The sequence below is a fragment of the Hypanus sabinus genome, chromosome 13 (genome assembly GCF_030144855.1).
Source record: "Hypanus sabinus isolate sHypSab1 chromosome 13, sHypSab1.hap1, whole genome shotgun sequence".
Lineage (NCBI taxonomy): Eukaryota > Metazoa > Chordata > Chondrichthyes > Myliobatiformes > Dasyatidae > Hypanus > Hypanus sabinus.
The window spans coordinates 65463529-65485556 of NC_082718.1; the positions used below are offsets into that span (position 1 = coordinate 65463529).

Consider the following 22028-nt stretch of genomic DNA (forward strand, 5'->3'; position numbering starts at 1 on the left):
TACTGCGAGATCGCTTACCAAATCCTGTTCATTACATAACACTAAATCCAGAATAGTCTTGTCCCTGGTCAGCTCTCGTACAAGCTGTTCCAAGAATGCATCCCTTCGGCACTCTACAAACTCTCTATCCTGTGGTCCAGCACCAACCTAATTCTCCCAGTTCACCTGCATGTTGAAATCCCCCATAACTATTGCGACATTACCTTTGCCATATGCCAATGCTAACTCCCTATTCAACTTGCACCCAATATCCATGCTACTGTTTGGTGGCCTGTAGACAACACCCATTTGGGTCCTTTTGCCCTTACTGTTCCTCAGTTCTATCCACACAGACTCTACTTCTCCTGACCCTATGTCCCCCCTTGCAAAGGACTGAATCTCATTCCTCACCAACAGGGCCACCCCACCTCCTCTGCCCACATTTCTGTCTCTACAATAGCACGTATATCCTTGTACATTCATTTCTCAGATCTGATCTCCCTGCAGCCATGTCTCCATTATCCCAACAACATCATAGTTACCCATTCGCACCTGGGCTTCAAGCTCATCCGCCTTATTCCTGACACTTCGTGCATTCAGATATAGAATTTTTAACCCATTTCTCCTCTCTCTGTTTGAATCGCTGCCTATTGTGCTTAACCCAGCTCCCCAAACTCCCATTGGGCTATACGCCCCTAGAATTTTGTTGTCCTTCCTAAATTTACTTATTCTTTCAACACATTTAACTCCCATGTTCCATCAGACCATCCCTCTGTACACGAGTCCTCCTTATCACTTGTTCCGCCCCACCTTCCTCTACTACACACTTAATATTCCGGAACCGTGTAGTCCCCACCTGTCCTTTATTCTTCATCTCGCTATCCTCTCTCACATTCTGGATCCCCGTCCCCTGCAAATTTAGTTTAAGCCCCCCCCCCCCCACCCCCCAAGAAACTCTAGTAATCTTCCCTGCAAAAATGTTAGTACCGCTCCAGTTCAGGTGTAAACCGTCCCTTCGGAACAGATCCCACCTTCCCTGGAACAAGGCCCAATTATCTACAAACCTGAAGCCCTCCCTCTCCTGTACCATCCTCTCAGCCACGTATTAATCTTTATAATCCTCCTGTTCCTTGCCTCACTCGCACGTGGCACAGGTAGCAATCCTGAGATTGTTACCCTGGACGTCCTGCTCTTCAGCTTCGCACCTAACTCCCTGAACTCCCTACACAGGACCCCCTCACTCATCCTACCCACGTCATTGGTCCCTACATGGACCACAACATCTGGATTCTTGCCCTCCCTCTCGAGAATAACCTGCACCTGATCTGAGATGTCTCGGACCCCGGCACCAGGGAAGCAACATACCATCCGAGACTCCCGATCTTCCCCACAAAATCTCCTATCCGCCCCCGTGACTACAAAATCCCCTATCAATACCGCTCTCTTCCCTTCCCTCCTCCCCTTCCTAGTTGAGGGTCCAACCTCAGTGCCAGAGACAGGACCACTGCAGCTTGTTCCTGGTAGGTCATCCCCACCAACAGTATCCAAAATGGTCCCCGGGTTATGAACGAGTTCCGTTCCTGAGTCCGTCTTTAAGTCGGATTTGAAGTCGGAACAGGTACATATGATATTTAGTGTCAGTTAGTCTAATGTTTGTTTTAGTGTATATAGTATATATTTTATCTTTCTATGCTTTTGAAACACTTAAACATATGTATTTCAGTAGTTAAACCACTGCATTGCTTAGTAATAATTGTAGCTTTCATCGGGGCAGTGCTTTTTACATGCTCCATTAAAATTGTTCCGATTGTTGACCAACTGTAGCCTTACACTTCTCCAATGACTGATGAAGTTTCACCTCTTTCCAATCGCTTTATTACTTCCACTTTATTTTCAGTCATGATCGTTATTTTCGTGAACAGAAGCACTGCAGATTCAAAGCTGCGCTGGGTCCTAAAGTCCACCGCACTGAGGGATTTGAGCATCCGAGTTTTTTTGGTATCCACGGGTGTCCTGGAACCAATCCCCTGCGGATAAGGAGGGCCGACTGTAATGTGAAAAGTGATCCCAGCAATTGACCCTGTGGAACACCACTGGTCAGTGACAGCCAACTAGAAAAAGTCCTCTTTATTCCCATTCTTTGCCTTTTGCCAGTCAATTCTGCTAGTATCTTTCCTGTAATACTGTGGCCTCTTGCTATGTAGCCTCATTTGTGGCACTTTGTCAAAGACCTGACAATCCAAGTGAGCAACATCCACTGACTCTCCTTTGTCTATCCTGCCTGTTATTTCCTTAGCGATTCCAACATACTGGTCAGGCAAGATTTCCCCTTAAGAAAACCATGCTGACTTTGGCCTCTTATCATTTGCTTCCAAATACCCTGAAACTCCATCCTTGATAATGGACTCCAACATCTTCCCAACCACTCAAGCCAGGTCAGGCTAACTAACCAGTAATTTGCTTTCTTTTGCTTCCCTCCTTCCTTAAAACGTCTTAAAGAGTGGAGTGACATTTGCAACTTTCCAGTTCTCCTGAACCTTTCCTGAATCTACTGAATCTCAAACAATCTAATCACTGGCTGCAACACAAGCCCAAAGCATGATCGATCCATCCCTGTACTTAACAGTCAGAGAGGTGTTCTTTTCATGATATTCTGCACCCTTTTTTCTCCAAACATACCTTTGCTGATTGCGGCCAAAAAGTTCTATTTTAACTTCATCATTCCACAGGACTTGTTTCCAAAATGCATCAGGCTTGTTTGGATGTTCCTTTGCAAACTTCTGACGCTGAATTTTGTGTTGAGGACACAGGAAAGGTATTCTTCTGATGACTCTTCCATGCAGGTCATATTTATGCAGGTGTTGCTGCACAGTAGAGCAGTGCACCACCACTCCAGAGTCTGCTAAATCTTCCTGAAGGTCTTTTTCAGTCAAACGGGGATTTTGATTTGTCTTTCTAGCAATCCTGCGAGCAGTTCTCTCAGAAAGTTTTCTTGACCTCCACCATTCCTGTTAATTGCCATTTCTTAATTACATTATGAACTGAGGAAACAGCTAACTGAAAACGCTTTGCTGTCTTCTTATAGCCTTCTGCTTTGTGGGCATCATTTATTTTAATTTTCAGAGTGCTAGGCAGTTGCTTAGAGGAGCCCATGACTGTTGATTGTTGGGACAAGGTTTGAGGAGTTAGGGGTATTTATAAAGCTTTGAAATTTACATCACCTGGCCTTTCCTAACGATGATTGTGAACAAGCCATAGCCCTAACAAGCTATTTAAGATCTAAGACCTTGGTAAAAGTTATCTGAGAGCTCAAATCTCTTGGGGTGCCCAAACTTTTGCATGGTGCTCCTTTCCTTTTCTTCATTCTAAAATTGTACAAAACAAAAATAATATACTAATCTTGCTTAAGATGTTGAAAAGTTAAAATGTTTCACCTTTATGACTTTTGGAGATCAGTTCATCTTCTACTCATTTAACTATGCATAGCGACAGAAATTTTGACCAGGGGTGCCCAACTTTTGCATGCCACTGTATCTGTGAGACATTTTTATCCTGAACTCCTTGAACGCTTTCCATTGGCCTAGGACAGATTTACTTTCTGTAGAAATTTCCAGTACTCTTTTTCTTGGCCAGTTCATGGCCTAGAGCTTTTATTTGTGTTATCTTTTTCCTTTCCAGGAACTCCTTATTCTAATTGAATAAGTCACTGCCAAGGAACTCTGCCAAAGATGTTCATTCTAGCAGCTCAGCTTCATTCCTTTAACCTCATTTCTGAAGTGCAACCCCACTACAAGTCCTCATTGGGCTTGCTGTAAATGGACAGATATTGCTGGGTGTTATTTCACAAATTTTCTACTGTACTTTTTTAGGCCGACTGTACCATGGCTAAAATCAGCAGTTGGAGTTCCTGTTACTCCCCTGACCGCCCCCATTCATCCTAGTCTACCCTCAAGGCTTGAGATTGAGGGGTATTAATCTGTTGTCATCTGAAACCTCTCATTTTATAGTATTTTATCTGTTCAGGTGGAATTCTAAGTTTGGTAATAGTATGAAACTCAATTAGAGAGCAGTAAGACCCGGGGGACATTAACAGGTGAAATGGGTAAAAACATTGCAGATAAAATTAAATGCAAGTTAACTGAAATGCTGTGTTTGAGGGAAATATTGTGGAGAAAGAACATAATCCAAATTGTACCTTTCTGTGGAGGACCTGGAGGAGCACGTCCACAAATTAGGGGAAACTCAAAGTTTGTAGGCTTGATCATTCTTAAACTTGTGACACTTGTGAAGTCAATTTGGCCAATTGGGCCTGTGTCTGTTCCCAGGAGAGCAATCCTATTAGACTCAATTTAATTCAATTCTGTCCACACTTGCTCAAAAACTTCCCTTTGATTCCTTTTACCATTTTCCTACACTTGGAGTAATTCACAGCAGCTAACAAACTTGCTAGAATGTCTTTAGGAGGTGGGAGGAAACTGGAGCTCCCAAAAAAAATCTGGTCATACAGAGAATTTACAAGCTTTGAGTAGGCAGCACCCAAGATCAGGATCGAGCAAGTATTCTTGTACAGTGAGGCAAAGTAGAGGCAAACCAAAGTTCTGCTAAGCTCAAATGTCAGCGTGGACATCAGGTGGAATATTGTGCACAATTATGGGCATCACACATTAACAAAAGATTTCAGGATTTTAGAAGGATACTGTTTATTTACTGTGAGTAAGCCAGGGGTATGGTTATTTTGAAAACCATGGTTTGTTCTTCAGAACAGATATGAACATAGGACATTAAAGCACAGTATAGACCCATCAGCCCTTGATGTTCTGACCTTGTAACCTACTAAGATCAATCTAACCTTCCTGCCTACAGGGGCCCTGCATTTTTTTTTTACAATCCATTTGCACATCTAAGAGCTTCTTTAATGTCCGTCAAATATGAAGATGATAATTGATGTATGTATTGAGGATTGTGCTGGATTCTGATAGAGCAGTTAAGGAGAAATTCTTCTTTGACCAGTGGTGGGTAACAAGAGGTTATTAGAAAATAGCGTGTAGAGCAGTACAGCACTCTTACAGGTCTTTCAGCCCCAAAATTAGAAAACATACAGCACAATACAGGCCCTTTAGCACACAAAGCTGTGCCGAACATGTCCTTACCTTAGAACTACTTGGGCTTACCCATAGCCCTCTATTTTTCTAAGCTTCATGTATCTGTCCAGGAGTCTCTTAAAAGACCCTATCGTTACTGCTTCCACCACCGCCACTGGCAGCTCATTCCACGCACTCACCACTCTCTGTTTTTTAAAAAAAATCTTACCCCTGACATCTCCTCTGTACCTACTTCCAAGTACCTTAAAACTGTGCCCTCTAGTGTTAGCCATTTCAGCCCTGGGGAAAAAGCCTTTGACTATCCACATGATCAATGCCTCTCATTGCTCCTAAGAGAAAAGGCCAAGTTCACTCAACCTATTCTCGTAAGACATGCTCCCCAAAATTGTTCAAAACTTTTAACTTTCTTCCATGACTTTCTGTCATCTCCTATCAGATTCCACCTTCTCCATCCCTGTATCTCTTTCACCAATCAACTTCCCAGCTCTTTACTTCACCCCACTGAAGTTTCACCTATCACCTTGTGTTTCTTCCTCCCCTTTTCCACCTTCTTGCCTTGACTCCTCCCCACCCCCCAGTCCTGATGAAGGGTCTTGGCCTGAAGCGTTATCTGTACTCTTTTCCACAAATGCTGCATGGTCTGTTGAGTTCCAGCATTTTGTGTGTTATAACATATTTAAATTGTCAGGGTTTCAAATTGTAACAATAAACACAGAATGGAAGTCGGTAGCTCATTGTTAGTAAACAACCATTCCACTGATGTCTTTGTAATAAAGACAGACAAGGAAAAGTTTACTAAATGTGAAAGATTTTCTTTGTACTGTAATTAATTCCAATTAATACATAAAATTAAAAATGTGTTTTTTTCCCATTTTTATTCTAAATATTCATAGTTTTTCAAAAAAAACATCTAAAGTGCTTCACAATTTTCAGGCCATATTTTGGGGAAAATATAAATTTCTTGCTCAGAACAATGGTCTGTTCACACAACTGTAATAGAGAGGGAATAGAAATGGGAATGTTGAACAGGTCTCACTTCAGCCTCTGCAGCTCCGGTGAAAACATCCAAGTCTGGCCAATGTCTCTCCATTGCACATGCCCTCTAATCTAGGCAGCATCCTTGTAAACCATTTCTGCAAAGTACAATATTCTAGAGGCAACTTGACTAGAAGTTTATAAAGCTGTAACTCATTTCCTTGTCTGATAAAGCCAAGCATATCACATGTTGCCCTTACTGCCCTGTCAACCTGTGTGGTCTCAAGGATGAAGGATCCTTAAAGGATCATATCGATGGCATCTCCCAGAGTAAGGGGTTTAGATGGGGGTGGAGTTTGTTAGGTGTGTTCAGGAAGGTTTCTTGACACAATATCTAGATAAACCTATAAGAGGAGAGGCTGTACTTGATCTGCTATTGGAGAGGGATAGTAACAGACAAGTTAGGAAAGTGTTTAATTGGAGTAAGGGGAGATATGAGGCTATCAGGCAGGAGCTTGGAAGCATAAATTGGGAACATATTCTCAGGGAAATGTACAGAAGAAATGTGGCAAATGTTCAGGGGATAATTGTGTGGAGCTCTGAATAGGTATGTTCCAATGAGACAGGGAAAGGGTGGTATGGTACAGGAACTGTGGTGTAGAAAGGTTGTTGTAAATCTAGGCAAGAAGTAAAGAATAGCTTATGGAAGGTTCATAAATGGTAATTATATGAATCTAGAAGATTATAAGGCTAGCAGGAAGGAGATTAAGAATGAAATTAGGAGAGCCAGTAGAGGCCGCGAGAAGGCCATAGCAGACAGGATTAAGGAAAACCCCAAGGCATTCTACAAGTAAGAGGATAAGATGTGAGAGAAAAGGACCAATCAAATGTGACAGTGGAAAAGTGTGTATGGAACGAGAGGAGATAGCAGAGGTACCTAATGAATACTTTTCTTCAGTATTCAGTATGGAAAAGGATCTTGGTGATTTTAGGGATGACTTGCAGCAGACTGAAAAGCTTGAGCTTGTAGACATTAAGAAAGAGCATGTGCTGGAGCTTTGGGAAAGCATCAAGTTGGATAAGTCACTGGGACCAGACAAGATGTACCCCAGACTACTTTAGGAGGCGAGGGGCGATGGCAATGATCATTGCATCATTAATGGGGATGGGAAAGGTTCTGGAGGATTGGAGGGTTGCAGTTGTTGCTCCCTTATTCAAGGAAGTGGGCAGAGATAGCCCAGAAAATTATAGACCAATGAGTTTTACTTCAGTGATTGGTAAGTTGATGGAGAAGATCCTGAGAGGCAGGATTTATGAGCATGTGGAGAGACATAATATGATCAGGAATAGTCAACATGGCTTTGTCAAAGGTAGGTCGTGCCTTACAAGCCTGATTGAATTTTTTGAGGATGTGTCTAAACACATTGATGAAGGTAGAGCAGTAGGTGTAGTGTATATGGATTTTAGCAAGGCATTTGATAAGTTACCCCATGTCAGGCTTATTGAGAAAGTAAGAAGGCATGGGATCCAGGAGGACGTTGTTTTGTGGATCCAGAACTGCCTTCCCCACAGAAGGCAAAGAGTGGTTGTAGACGGGTCATTTTCTGCATGGTGATCGATGATCAGTGGTGTGCCTCAGTGATCTGTTATGGGACCTTTACTCTTCATGATTTTTATAAATAACCTGGATGAGGAAGTGAAGGGATGGGTTAGTAAACTTGCCGCCGATGCAAAGGTTGGGGTGTTGGAGGTTACAGCGGGACATTGATAGGATGTAAAACTGAGCTGACAAGTGGCAGATGGAGTTCAACCCAGATAAGTGTGCAGTGGTTCATTTTCGTAGGTCAAATATGATGGCAGAGTATAGCATTTGTAAGGCTTGGCAATGTGGAGGATCAGGGGGATCTTGGGGTCAGAGTCCAGAGGACACTCAAAGCTGATACGCAGGTTGACTCTGTAGTCAAGAGAGCTTACGTTACATTGACCTTCATCAATCGTGGGATTGAGTTTGGGAGCTGAGGTAATGTTGCAGCTATATAGGACCCAGGTCAGATCCCACTTGGAGTACTGTGCTCAATTCTGGTTTCTTCACTTCAGGAAGGATGTGGAAGCCATAGAAAGGGTGCAGAGGATATTTACAAGTATGTTGCCTGGATTGGGGAACATGCCTATAAGAATAGGTCAAATGAACTCTGCCTTTTCTCCTTGGAGCGACGGAGGATGAGAGGTGACCTGATAGAGGTGTATAAGATGATGAGAAGCATTGATCGTGTGGATAGTCAGAGGCTTTTTCCCAGGGCTGAAGTGACTAGCACAAGAGGACACAGTTTTAAGGTGCTTAGAATAGGTTTGGAGGAAATATCAGGGATAAGGTTTTTACGCAGAGAGTGGTGAGTGTGTGGAATGGGCTGCCGGCAACGGTGGTGGAGGCCGTTACGATAGGGTCCTTTAGGGAACTCCTTTATAGGTACATGGAGCTTAGAAAAGTAGAGGGCAATGGGTAACCCTAGGTAATTTTTAATGGAAGGACGTGTTCAGCACAGCTTTGTGGGTGGAAGGACCTGTATTGTGCTGTAGGTTTTCTGTGTTTCTATGATCATGCACAACTGAAGAATAACTTTAAAGTTGTGTTTTTCACATTTAATGTTATTTAAATACTCATTATAGAAATTTAAAAAACTGAGTGTTATTTTCTCCTAGGCAAGTGGGAGTAAAAGTCTTGGAAACAGGACCTCATCCGTATTGTCAGCTGCAGCCACAAAGAAGGCTTCAACTAATATAAACACTGCAAAAGAGGCCTCTGATTTTGCTGGATTGATGACAACTGCACCAGCTGTTAAAGTACCTCCAGTTATTCCAGAAGAAAAAGGCGATGAAGCCAATCTAGAGGGAAAAGGTAGGACTATTACAATAGACAGTAGGTGCAGGAGTAGGCCATTCGGCCCTTCTTGCCAGCACCGCCATCCACTGTGATCATGGCTGATCATACACAATTAGACCCCGTTCCTGCCCTCTGCCCATATCCCTTGACCCTGCTATCTATAAGAGCTCTATCTAACTCTCTCTTGAAAGCATCCAGGAACTTGGCCTCCACTGCCTTCTGGGGCAGAGCATTCCACATTTCCACCACTCTCTGGGTGAAAAAGTTTTTCCGCAGCTCCGTTCTAAATGGCCTACCCTTTATTCTTAAACTGTGGCCTGTAGTTCTGGACTCACCCATCAACGGGAACGTGCTTCCTGTCTCCAGCGTGTCCAGTCCCTTAATAATCTTATATGTTTCACTCAGATCCCTTCTCATCCTTATAAATTCCAGTGTGTACAAGCCCAGTTGCTCCAATCTTTCAACATATGACAGTCCTGCCATTCCGGGAATTAACCTTGTGAACCTGCGTTGCACTCCCTCAATAGCAAGAATGTCCTTCCTCAAATTTGGAGACCAAAACTGCACACAGTACTCCAGGTGGGGTCTCACTAGGCCCTGTACAGCTGCAGAAAGACTTCTTTACTCCTATATTCAATTCCTCTTGTTATAAAGGCCAGCATGCCATTAGCTTTCTTCACTGCTTGCTGTACCTGCATGCTTGCTTTCATTGACTGATGTACAAGAGCATCTAGATCTCGTAATTCCCCTTTTCCGAACTTGACTCCATTTAGATAGTAATCTGCCTTCCTGTTCTTGTCACCAAAGTGGATAACCTCACATTTATCCACATTAAACGGCATCTGCCATACATTTGCCCACTCACCCAACCTGTCCAAGTCATCCTGCATTCTCATAACATCCTCCTGACATTTCACACTGCCACCCAGCTTTGTGTCATCGGCAAATTTGCTAATGTTACTTATGTTACTTTTAATCCCTTCATCTAAATTTATTAATGTATATTGTAAACAGCTGCGGTCCCAGCACTGAACCTTGGGGTACCTCACTGGTCACAGCTTGCCATTCCAAAAGGGACCCATTAAATGCCACTTTGCTTCCTGTCAGCCAGCCAATTTTCAATCCACATCAGTACTCTGCCCCCAATACCATGTGCCCTAATTTTGCCCACTAATCTCCTATGTGGGACTTTATCAAAAGCTTTCTGAAAGTCCAGGTACACTACATTCACTGGCTCTCCCTTGTCCATTTTCATAGTTACATCCTCAAAAAACTCCAGAAGATTAGTCAAGCATGATTTTCCCTTCATAAGTCCATGCTGACTCGGACTGATCCTTCTACTGCTATCCAAATGTGTCATAATTTCCTCTTTTATAATTGACTCCAGCATCTTTCCCTCCACTGACATTGGGCTAACCGGTCTATAATTCCCTGTTTTCTCTCCCTCCTTTCTTGAAAAGTGGTACAACATTAGCCACGCTCCAATCTGCAGGAACCGATCCTGAATCTATAGAGCATTGGAAAATGATTACCAATGCGTCCATGATTTCTAGAGCCTAATATAATTTTTAATAATTCTTATTTCCTAAAATAAGAATAAAGTAAATTATAAATATAGTGGATTGTGTTTAATTAGGTCATTGGTTAATCATGGTGGCCATTTATTTGAAGCAACTCTTAAAGGACAAAAACTAATTGAGAAAATAGCCAGGATTCCCTTTGTTTATTTGCGAGACTGCAGCTTTATCAGTTCAGGAGACTGTTGCTGAATAGGTTCTAATTAGCGTCAGTCACAGTTGCCTGAGTGGCCATTAGACACTACATCATGCTTAGAGAGAACAGTTTTTAATGACATCAATTGTGTGTGTTTGTTCAAAAGCAGTAATTCTTCTTACCGATAGTTGGCAAGAAAGAGGTAGTAAGACAATTGTGTGGCTCACTGTGGTTTCAAGCATTCAGGCATGACAGTGCCAGTAACGGCTAGAGTGAAAATGAAATTATTTCAGCAGGTTAAGAACTGTGAAGAAGGTGTCGGCAATCATTTTCATCTTTACGATGAAAATTAAGATCTTGACGATGCAGTCGTTGGTAGCTCTAGGTGTTTGCACTGATCTTGTTCGTTACATACTGAGGTGAATTCCTCTGTCGATAACGATTACAAATTTATGCAGCTTTGTAGTACAGTAGTAGTACGAGTAATATTTAACTTTGTTCTGTATTCTGTTTAAATGCATAATTTGTTACTCATTTTGTTTTTTTAACATCTTTTTAACTATTTCCATGAAACTTGGCTAATTGGGCCAACTGCTTAATTGGGCCAAAATGTACTTGTCCCAGTGTGTCCCACTGTATATAGGTGAAGATCCTGTTCTAATGGTATTGGACCAACAACCTATCAGGGCATGTTGTATGTTTATGAAATTAAGAGCAAGTCTAATCCTATGCTGTTTAGTACCAGAAAATGACTATGAAACCTTTCAGATTGGTTTATTTCAGTGAAATGTGATGAATTTGCCACCCATATCCATTTTTGATTGTACTTCTACATAGCATAGTAAAATCATAATGTACCATGAGCAGCTAGGGATGCATAGTGATCATCACCTTGTCAAATTGTTAGAAAGTTGAAGAACTTTGAGTGGTCTTGCATCATACTCCAGGGTGCTGTCTTCAGCTACCTGATAAGGTAACTATAGCCTTTGGCCAGGGGCTGATGTTGTTAGGTGGTGACCAACTTTCATAATGTTTCAACTGTTAACCACTACACTCTCCAGTTAGCAGTTCAGCAGTGGTGGCCAAGTTACTGCCCAACTGCTCCCGACTTCCAGCTCAACTCCTCTCGTCTGCTCCATATCCAGTAAGAGGCTCTTTCTGCTTCTCCCCCCCACCCCCATCCTGCGAGTTGCTTCGTTCTTGCTCTTTTCACCCGAGGCCCAGTGCAGATAGCAACCTCCATGCTGACTTTTTCGGGAACTCTCTACAGCCAATCTCCACGGGAAATAGCCATGTCTGCTGTCCTTTGTCCCCGCACTCTTGGAATAAGGACTGGTAATTCAGGGCCTTCCTTGCATCCTTCCTCCCTTGGTACTGTGTGCTCCACCATGATGATTTTCTTGTCTTTGGTGGACCACAGTAAGGTGTTTGGTTGAAGTGCAGTTTGCACCACCTCTGAGAACTTCAGTTTCCTCCCCACATCAACCCTCATCTCCTATGATTTGGCTGTTCTTGTAGATAAGACTTAGGCTTCTTTGATATGATTGGTGTGGCCCTCTCCTTGATAAAAAATGACTGCCCTGTTTGCTCTCTGACAGCTGGTCTCTTTTTACACCTTTCCTGCCCCAGTGTGTTTGTAAGGGATAGAGGACCTTGCCATGCTGTCACCTTGTGTTAAAGCTGTTTTACACGTTCTTTCTGTTGTATTTACCTATTCTTGTCAGCAAAAAGGTTTCTGTACACATTTGGAGTATAGGCGGGTGAGTTCAAATTCTGCCGTTGTAAAACATTTCAATGCGTCTAGCATCCCAAACCCTCCATCATAGGAGCTAGTTTAATATTTTTTTTTAGGAAGGAGTACTTTCAACCCACTTTGATGCAATTCCATTTGCACATTGATCTTTATTGTCAGAGCAACAAAATGGTAGCGAAATATCAGGTAAAAAAGGGCAGTAAGAATTTTGCTTTAGTTTTAAAATATAGCCATGTATGTTTGGTTCTGATGTTATTCTGTGTACTGTAATGTTGCTCTACAGAACTGAATGATAATGTGTGAAGACATGGTGAAATTAGAGTTAATCCAGTCATTTGACCGAGTATCTTCTCAAATACATGTGCACAAAGGGCTAGAAATTCATTCCGTCCTTTAAGTTACACTATCCAGCAAAAAGAGCATATTGAACTCAACTTCTGAAATTTGCTCCATGTGAAATACAATCCCTATAATTTTAAAATAAAGGTCAACGTTCCACAACTGCCATCTTACTGCTTGGTTCATGTAACCAAGAATGAACTTTAGTTTGGAGTGGTCTGAAACATGTCTCTTACAGAGCGGACATGGAGAGGGTTTTCCATTTGCAGGAGTCTAGGATCTGAGGACTTGGCCTTAAAAATAAAGGGATATTCCCTTAAAACTGAGATGGACAAATTTCTTCAGCATTTAATCTGTGGTGGTCAAGTCATTGGGTGTATTTGTCAGAGATAGGTTAAGGGTGAAGATAAAAGAATGGAGTTGAAAAAATATTACGGCCAAGATTGAATGGCAGAGAAGACTTGATGGGCTGCATGGTTTAATTTTGTTCCTCTATCTCGGAGCTTATGGTGATGTTCTTTGGGGAGTCCTCTTACTCTTAACAAAATGCAAGAAAATTGAATGTTCACTTGTAATAGCCTGCTTTGCCCTTACTATGTGTTTCTAGGTTTATCTCATAGTACCAGTTTGGATGTCATTCCATCCAAAGAGGTGGAAAATTCAAAAAGAGCTGATGACGGTGGCAATTTCAAGAACCTTGATTATATCGGCAGGAACAGTTTTGGAGATATGTTCTCACCAGTCAGAGATGGTAAGTTGATTTAAATTGGCATACTTATGAGAATATATACTTAGTTCATGAAATGGTAATTGGTCATAATGAATTATGGCTTGTTTTTCTAGATGCTTCAGGATTAAAGGCAACTGAAGACTCTGTGACAAGAGGAAATGGTATGCTTATAAATTCAGCTGACCTGCATTAGCAAATTGACTAACTTGTCTCGAGCTATTTTTTTTTAATGTAGCCAGTAATTGATAAATAGTTCTTTTATGAACAGCTTTACACTTATGAGTAAACTTCCGTTTGCTTGGTATCAAAGATTCAGAGGTTATAATTTTATTGGGAGCGGCCAGAATGTAACAACAGATTGGATAGCATTCATGGTTAATGAATCAGTTGAGATTTCAACTCTGGTTGAGGGACCCTTCATCAGAACTGGAAAAGCAAGAAAATGTGTGTTATGTTCAAATGAGGGGAAGATGAAGGTAAAAGAAGAATGATCCAGGATTGGATACAGACAAAAACTGTCAAGTGACAATTATTTTAAAAAAAACATGACATTAGAGAAAGAGATGAGGGAGAAAAAAACAAAGATCATCACACTCTATTAATGTTCTTACCCTCTCTGTCTTAGAAATTTTCCCAGGTGTAGCCCATCTTGGTGTATCCTTCCTCTCCCAGGGATGAGATCTTTGCAGTCCACAAGTGTTGCCACGCTTCTAGTGCTAATGTAGCATGCCCACAACTCCCTAACCCTAATCCTAACTGAACATCTTTGGAACGTGGGAGTAAACCAGAGCACCCTAAGGAAACCCATGCAGTTACAGGGTGACCAGACAGATACTTTAGAGGTTGCGGAGGGAAACAACCCTCGTTCTTGGCGCTGTAAGTAATGTGCTAACCACTACACTACAATATCTGATTAACAACTGATTATTGACCATCCAGCCTCCTTGGCATGTGTGAGAACATAACAAAAAGTAAATTGGAAGTTACTTCTAAGTCCAAGTATTTTACAGAATTTTTCACTGTCTTGTGTCTTCAGAACAGATTACTCCAGTAAAAAGGAGCACTGATCTGTATCTATTCATATGAAGGATATGTAGTGTATTAACATTCATTCTTCATAACATGGGAGTATTATTAACACAACATGACTCGACCTGAACCCAATTTGGAACATACACAAAAACTGATTTATAAAACATGAGTAAATGAAAATTTCCTTGTAAATTGGAGATTTGTGATCCAGTTATGTTTTTAACATGATTAAAGCTGGCTATGTTTGAAACTTTTTCTAATCTGTATAAGAGTGTGGAGTATCAAGGAACAAACATTTGCAGAAGTTCATACAGGTTGTGAACCCATTTCGAATTTTGGATTCAAAATGAGATAGATTGGGATTGTTATAATTTCCAAATCAATTTGTGCTTCCAATAAGTAGTCTTTGTCCTGCACCCATTCATCACATATACCTGTGTGTACTTAACAGTAAATATTACATACCATTAATAGAATGAAAACATAATATGTACAGGGTAACAAAAGCAGCACGACAGCATCAGGGGAAATACCTGAATCGGCTGGTTAACAACAAAAACAGCAGGCTTTCAGTCTCCTCCTATGATGCCATATTTTGATTAAAAGGTTATAGTACACTGTATTTCTATTTTACTTTTTTAGGTTTTGTGTAAGTAAATGGTATTGTAGACTTATTCTGATGTAAGATTTTCATCAGCAGCAATCTTGGCAAACTCATCAATGAATTTATCTGCCCCTTAGTGATCAGCAAGCGCTTATTTAAAAAAAATTAAAACATTAAAAAGAAAATAATGCCATATCTTAAATTTTTGCAACCAGTCTGCTGTATATGGCTGAAAGAAGGCCATAGTTGGGAGCTTAACATCACAGGGTAAACTTTGAATTGAAAGGGCAGGCAGGAAGCATAGGACGTGGTGTGGGTCTGTTGGTAAGAGATGGAATTACATCTTTAGGAAGAGGTGGCATAGCATCAGAGAATGTTTAATCTTTGTGGGTGGAGTTAAGAAACTGCAAGGGTAACAAAAAAACCATATGAGAAGCATATATAGGCCTCCAAATAGCAGCCAAGATGTTGGGTTGAGATTGCAAAGGGAGCTTATTACAAATGTAATGAGCGTGATGTCACAATTGTAATGTGGCACTTCAATATGCAGGGGGGTTGGGAAAATCAGGTTGGTATCAGTTTGCAAGAAAAGGAATTTATAGAACATAGAATAGTACAGCACAGTACAGGCCCTTCGGCCCACAATGTTGTGCTGACCCTTAAACCCTGCCTCCCATATATCCCCCCCCACCTTAAATTCCTCCATATACCTATCTAGTAATCTCTTAAATTTCACTAGGAGGAATGCCATACTGGATCTAGTATTAGGTAGCGAACCGTGTCAGGTCACAGATCTCTCAGTGGGTGAGCATCTAGGGGTCAGTGACCACCGCTCCCTAGACTTTAACATTATCATGGAAAAGGATAGAAGCAGAGAGGACAGGAAAATTTTTAATTGGGGAAGGGCAAATTATGAGGCTATAAGGCTAGAACCTGTGGGTGTGAATTGGGAAGATGATTTTGCAGGGAAATGGACTATGAACATGTGGTCGATATTTAGATGTCTTGAAGGATGTTAGAGATAAATTTGTCCTGGTGAGGAAGATTAAGAATGGTAGAGTGAAGGAACCATGGGTGACAAGTGAGGTGGAAAATGTAGTCAGATGGAAGAAGGCAGCATACATGAGATTTAGGAAGCAAGGATCAGATGGGGCTATTGAGGAATATAGGGTAGCAAGAAAGAAGCTTAAGAAGGGGGCATAAGAAGGCCTTGGCAAGGCGAGTAGGGTAAAGGAAAACCCCAAAGCGTTCTTCAATTATGTGAAGAACAAAAGGATGACAGGAGTGAAAGTAGGACCAATTAGAGATAAAGGTGGGAAGATGTGCCTGGAGGCTGAGGGAAGTGAGTGTGAGGTCCTCAATGAATACTTCTCTTCAGTATTCACCACTGAGGGAACTTGATGACGATGAGGACAATATGAGTGAGGTTGATGTTCTAGAGCATGTGGATATTAAGGGAGAGGAGGTGTTGGAGTTGTTTAAATACATTAGGACAGACAGAATATTTCCCAGGCTGCTCCACGAGGCGAGGGAAGAGATTGCTGGGCCTCTAGCTAGGATCTTTATGTCCTCGTTGTCCACAGGAATGGTACTGGAGGATTGGAGGGAGGCGAATGTTATCCCCTTGTTCAAAAAAGTTAGTAGGGATAGTCCGGGTAATTATAGACCAGTGAGCCTTGCGTCTGTGGTGGGAAAGCTGTTGGAAAAGATTCTTAGAGATAGGATCTATGGGCATTTAGAGAATCATGGTCTGATCAGGGACAGTCAGCATGGCTTTGTGAAGGTCAGATCATGTATAACAAGCCTGATAAGAGTTCTTTGAGGAGGTGACCATGCATATAGATGAGGGTAGTGCAGTGGATGTGATCTTCATAGATTTTAGTAAGGTATTTGACAAGGTTCCACATGGTAGGCTTATTCAGAAAGTCAGAAGGCATGGGACAACATTCGCCTCCCTCCAATCCTTCGGTACCATTCCTGTGGAGTAACTGCTCCCTTCTTGTTCCTGGCTTCCTCCCATATGGACTCAAAAGAGGATCCTGCTACATTACCCATCCTTCCTGTAGGTGTAATAGTATCCCTGAGCAGTAATGCCACCCCTCCTCCCCTTTCCCCCTGTCTATCCCTTTTAAAACACTGAAATCCAGGAATATTGAGAATCCATTCCTGCCCTGGTGCCAGCCAAGTCTCTGTAATGGCCACTACATCATAATTCCATGTATGTATCCAAGCTCTCAGTTCATCACCTTTGTTCCTGATGCTTCTTGCATTGAAGTACATGCACTTTAGCCCTTCTACCTTACTACCTTTACACTCTTTGTTTTGCTTCTCTTTCCTCAAAGCCTTGTTAAATCTGGCTTCACTCCGTGCACTATACTTGCAGTTCTCGCATGACCTTTATCCTCCTCCACCTCACTATCTGCTCTAGCACTCTGGTTCCCCTCCTCCTGCAAATGTAGTTTTAAACCCCCCCTCCCCCCCCGGAGCACCACTAGCCAACCTTCCTGCAAGGATATTAGTTCCCCTCCAGTTCAGGTGCAATCCATCCCATTGAAACAGGTCCCACCTTCCCTGGAACAAGGCCCAATTGTCCAGAACTTGTTGAATACCTATGAGATAGCTTTTCCCTGAGTAGTCTCAAGCACAAACTGCTTTAGAAAGCCATTTTAGATTGGGTGTTGTGTAATAACCCAGATCTTATTAGGGAGCTTAATGTAAAGGAATCTTTGGGTGGCAGTGATCATAATATGATTGAATTTGTACTGCAATTTGAGAGGGAAAGTCACATGTATCAGTATCACAATGGAGTAAAGGTAATTACGGAGGCATGAGAGAGCAGCTTGCCCAGGTGAATTGGAGGAGGATATTGGAGGGGATGATGGCAGAGGAGAGGTGGCTGAAGTTTCTGGGAATAGTTCACAAGGCACAGGATAGATATGTCCCACAGAGGAAGAAGTTCTCAAAAGGCTGGTATGGGCAACCGTGGATGACGAAGAAAGTTAAGGACTGCATAAAAGCCAAGGAAAAAGCATATAATGTAGCTGAAGTGGGTGAGAAATTGGATGATTGGGAAGCTTTTAAAATTCAACGAAAAGCAATGAAAAAAAGCTATAAAAAAACGAAAGATTAAATATGAGGGCAGACTAGCCAATAATACAAAGCAGGATTCTAAAGGGTTTTTTTTTCAGTTATATAAAGAGGAAAAGAGAGGTGAGATCTGATATTGGACATCTGGAAAATAATGCTGGTGAAGTACTAATGGGGGACAAAGAAGTGGCAGATGAACTTAATGAGTACTTTACATCATTCTTCATTGTGGAAGATACTAACAGTGTGCCAGAACTCTGAGTGTCAGGGAACAGAATTGAGTGCCATTGCTATTACAAAGGAAAATGTACTAGGCAAACTCAAAAGTCTTAAAATGGATAAGTCACCTGGACCAGGTGGACTATATCCCAGATTCCTGAGGGAGGTTGCTGAAGAGATAATGGATGTATTGATCATGATTTTTCAAGAATCACTTGATTCTTACATAGTTTTGGAGGACTGGAAGATTGCAAATGTCACTCCACTCTTTAAGAAGGGAGGAAGGCAAAAGAGAGGAAATTATAGACCAGTTAGCCTAACCTCAGTGGATGGGAATGTGCTGGTGTCTATTATTAAGGATGAGGTTTCAGGTTACTTGGAGACTAATGATAAAATGAGTCAAAGTTAGCATGTTTTCTGGAAAAGGAAATCTTGCCTGACAAAGCTGTTAGAATTCTTCAAGGAAGTAACAAGCAGGGTGGACAAAGGTGAGGCAGTGAATGTCAGTTACTTAGGTTTTTCAGAAGGCATTTGATAAGGTGCCACATAAGTTGTTTAACGAGGTAAAATCCTGCAGCATTACAGGAATGATACTGGCTTGGATAGCGGAATAGCTGACTGGTAGGAGGTAGCGAGTGGGAGAAAAAGTGGCCTTTTCTGGTTGACTGCCAGTTTCTAGTGTGTTTCTCGGGGGTCAGTCTTGGGACTGCTATTTTTCCACAATAGAAACGTAAAAAACTTATAACACAGTACAGGCCCTTTGGCCTACAAAGCTGTGCCGAACATGTCCTTACCTTAGAAATTACCTAGAGTTGCCCATAGCCCTCTATTTCTCTAATCTCCATGTACCTATCCAGGAGTCTCTTAAAAGACGCTATCGTATGCGCCTCCACCACTGTCGTTGGCAGCTCATTCCACGCACTCACCACTCTGCGTAAAAACCTTACGCCTGACATCTCCTCTATACCTACTTCCAAGCACTATCGTGCTAGCCATCTCAGCCCTGGGAAAACACCTCTGACTGTCCATACAATCAGAATCTGCCAGAAATCTTTGAGGAAATAACAGGCAGAATAGACGAGGGTGAATCAGTGGGTGTTGTTTACTTGGGTTTTCAGAAGGACGAGGTGCTGCAATAGAAACATAGAAAACCTACAGCACAGTACAGGCCCTTTAGCCCACAAAATTGTGCCAAATATGTCCTTACCTTAGAACTACCTAGGCTTACTCATAGCCCTCTATTTTTCTAAACTCCATGTAGCCATCCAGAAGTCTTTTAAAAGACCCTCTTGTTTCTGCTTCCACCATTGCCGCCGGCAGACCATTCCATGCACTCACCACACTGCGTAAAAAAAAAAACTTACCCGTCATCTCCTCTGTACCTTCTTCCAACCAGCTCTCGTGCTAGCCATCTCAGCCCTGAGAAAATGCCTCTGACTATCCACACGATCAGTGCTTCTCATCATCTTGTACACTTTCATCTTGTCACCTCTCATCCTCTGTCTTTCCAAGGAGAAAAGGCCAAGTTCACTCAACCTATTCTCATAAGGCATGCTGCCCAATCCAGGCAACATCCTTGTAAATATCCTCTGCACCCTTTCTATGGTTTCCACGTCCTTCCTGTACTTAGGCAACCAGAACTGAGCATAGTACTCCAAGTGGGGTCTGACCAGGGTCCTATATAGCTACAATATTATCTCTCGACTCTTAAAGTCAATCCCACGATTGATGAAGGCCAATGCATCATATGCCTTCTTAACCACTGTCAACCTGCACAGCAGCTTTGAATATCCTATGGACTTGGACCCCAAGATCCCTCTGATCCTCGACATTGCCAAGAGTCTTGCCATTAATGCTATATTCTGCCATCATATTTGTTCTACAAAATGAACCACCTCACACTTATCTGGGTTGAATTCCATCTGCCACTTCTCAGCCCAGTTTTGCATCCCATCAGTGTCCCGCTGTAACCACAGGCAGCTCTCCACACTATCCACAACACTCCCAACCTTTGTGTCATCAGTAGATTTACTAACCCATCCCTCCACTTCCTCATCCAGGTCATTTATAAAAACCACAAAGAGAAGGGGTCCCAGAACAGATCGCTGAGGCACACCACTTGTCACTGATCTCCATGTGGAATATGACCCATCTACAACCATTCTTTGCCTTCTGTGGGCAAGCCAGTTCTGGATTCACATTGCAAGGTCCCCTTGGATCCCATGCCTCCTTACTTTTTCAATAAGCCTTGCATGGGGTAACTTATCAAATGCCTTGCTGAAATCCATTTACACTACATTTTCTGCTGTACCTTCATCAATGTGTTTAGTCACGTCTGCAAAAATTCAATCAGGCTTGTAAGGCACGACCTGGTTTTGACAAAGCCATGCTGACTATTCCGATTCATATTATGTCTCTCCAAATGTTCATAAATCCTGCCTCTCAGGATCTTCATCAACTTTTCCAAGATGGTGGCGCGACACAGCTTGTAGTGGCCACTCCGGAGCTGATTATCTGTTATTTGTGAAGCCGGGTGCCGTGCGCAATCATAATTGGATGAAAAACGGATGCGGGAGCACGGAGGAACATCTGGAAATCTCCAGGAAGACCTTCTTTGTTGCTGCTGTGAGGTCTGGGTCTCTGCTGGGAAGAACAGGCCCCCAGTCCTCAGGGTTGCGTTGCCGATGGCCGTTGGCAGGGCCGTCTTAATACGCTTGGCCGAGGATGGTGTTTGGAGAAGCTGTGCCGGAGGGGATGGTTGTCGGCTCTGAGGTTCGGTGGACTCAGAGTCCGCTGCGGTTAGGTCGCTTTCGGTGTGTGCTGCGTCTGTGAGGCTGGGTTCTGCGGAGTTTTCATTGTGTGCTGCGTCTGCGAGGCTGAGTCAGGTGGCGCCATGGAAGTCCATAGTGGGGGTATTCCCTTCTGCCGCCGGCGTGGGATGGTGAGTCTGTTGGGACCCTGGGAACTTGTGGAAACTGTGTGGTGATTTCTTTGGAACTTATAGTCCTTTAACATCTTTGGACTATTTTTACTGTGCCTATGGTCTGTTTTTTATCAATTGTGCTATTGTTTGCACTGTTGTAACTATGTGGTTTTGTGCAGGTCTTGTAGCTTTAGTTTTTGGTCTTGTTTTGTCGAGTGGGATTGGAGCTCCTTTCCGGGGAACGTGCTAAGACAGTAGCGCGATGTTAATACGCAGCAGCCTCTCCGGACTCTGGATTGGGGATTGCCAAACGTTATGTGGATTTTCTGGTGTAGTCTGTTTCGTCATATACTTTTGTGATATCATTCTGGAGAAACATTGTCTCATTTTTTAACTGCATTGCATTTGTGGTTTCTAATGACAATAATCTGAATCTGAACTTACCAACCACTGAAATAAGTCTTATTGGTCTATAATTTCCTGGGCCATTTCTATTCCCTTTTTTGAATAAGGGAACAACATCTGCAATTCTCCAATCCTCCGGAACCTCTCCCGTCCCCATTGATGATTCAAAGATCATTGCCAGAGGCTCAGCAGTCTCCTCCCTCGCCTCCCACAGTAGCCTGGGGTACACCTCATCTGGTCCCGGTGTTTTATCCAACTTGATGCTTTCCAAAAGCTCCAGCACATC

The 22028-nt window shown here is 42.5% G+C and overlaps 1 protein-coding gene across 4 annotated transcripts in view; it reads left to right on the plus strand.

Moving 5' to 3' along the window:
* The window catches only part of nedd1 (NEDD1 gamma-tubulin ring complex targeting factor), a 92316-nt gene that overhangs the window by 32322 nt on the left and 37966 nt on the right, over nucleotides 1-22028 (plus strand). For all 4 annotated transcript variants that reach the window (XM_059987834.1, XM_059987833.1, XM_059987832.1 and 1 more), the window contains 3 exons: nucleotides 8757-8952; nucleotides 13350-13493; nucleotides 13586-13633. In XM_059987834.1, the coding sequence (XP_059843817.1) occupies nucleotides 8757-8952; nucleotides 13350-13493; nucleotides 13586-13633 (388 nt within the window). The remainder of the gene's footprint in view (nucleotides 1-8756; nucleotides 8953-13349; nucleotides 13494-13585; nucleotides 13634-22028) is intronic.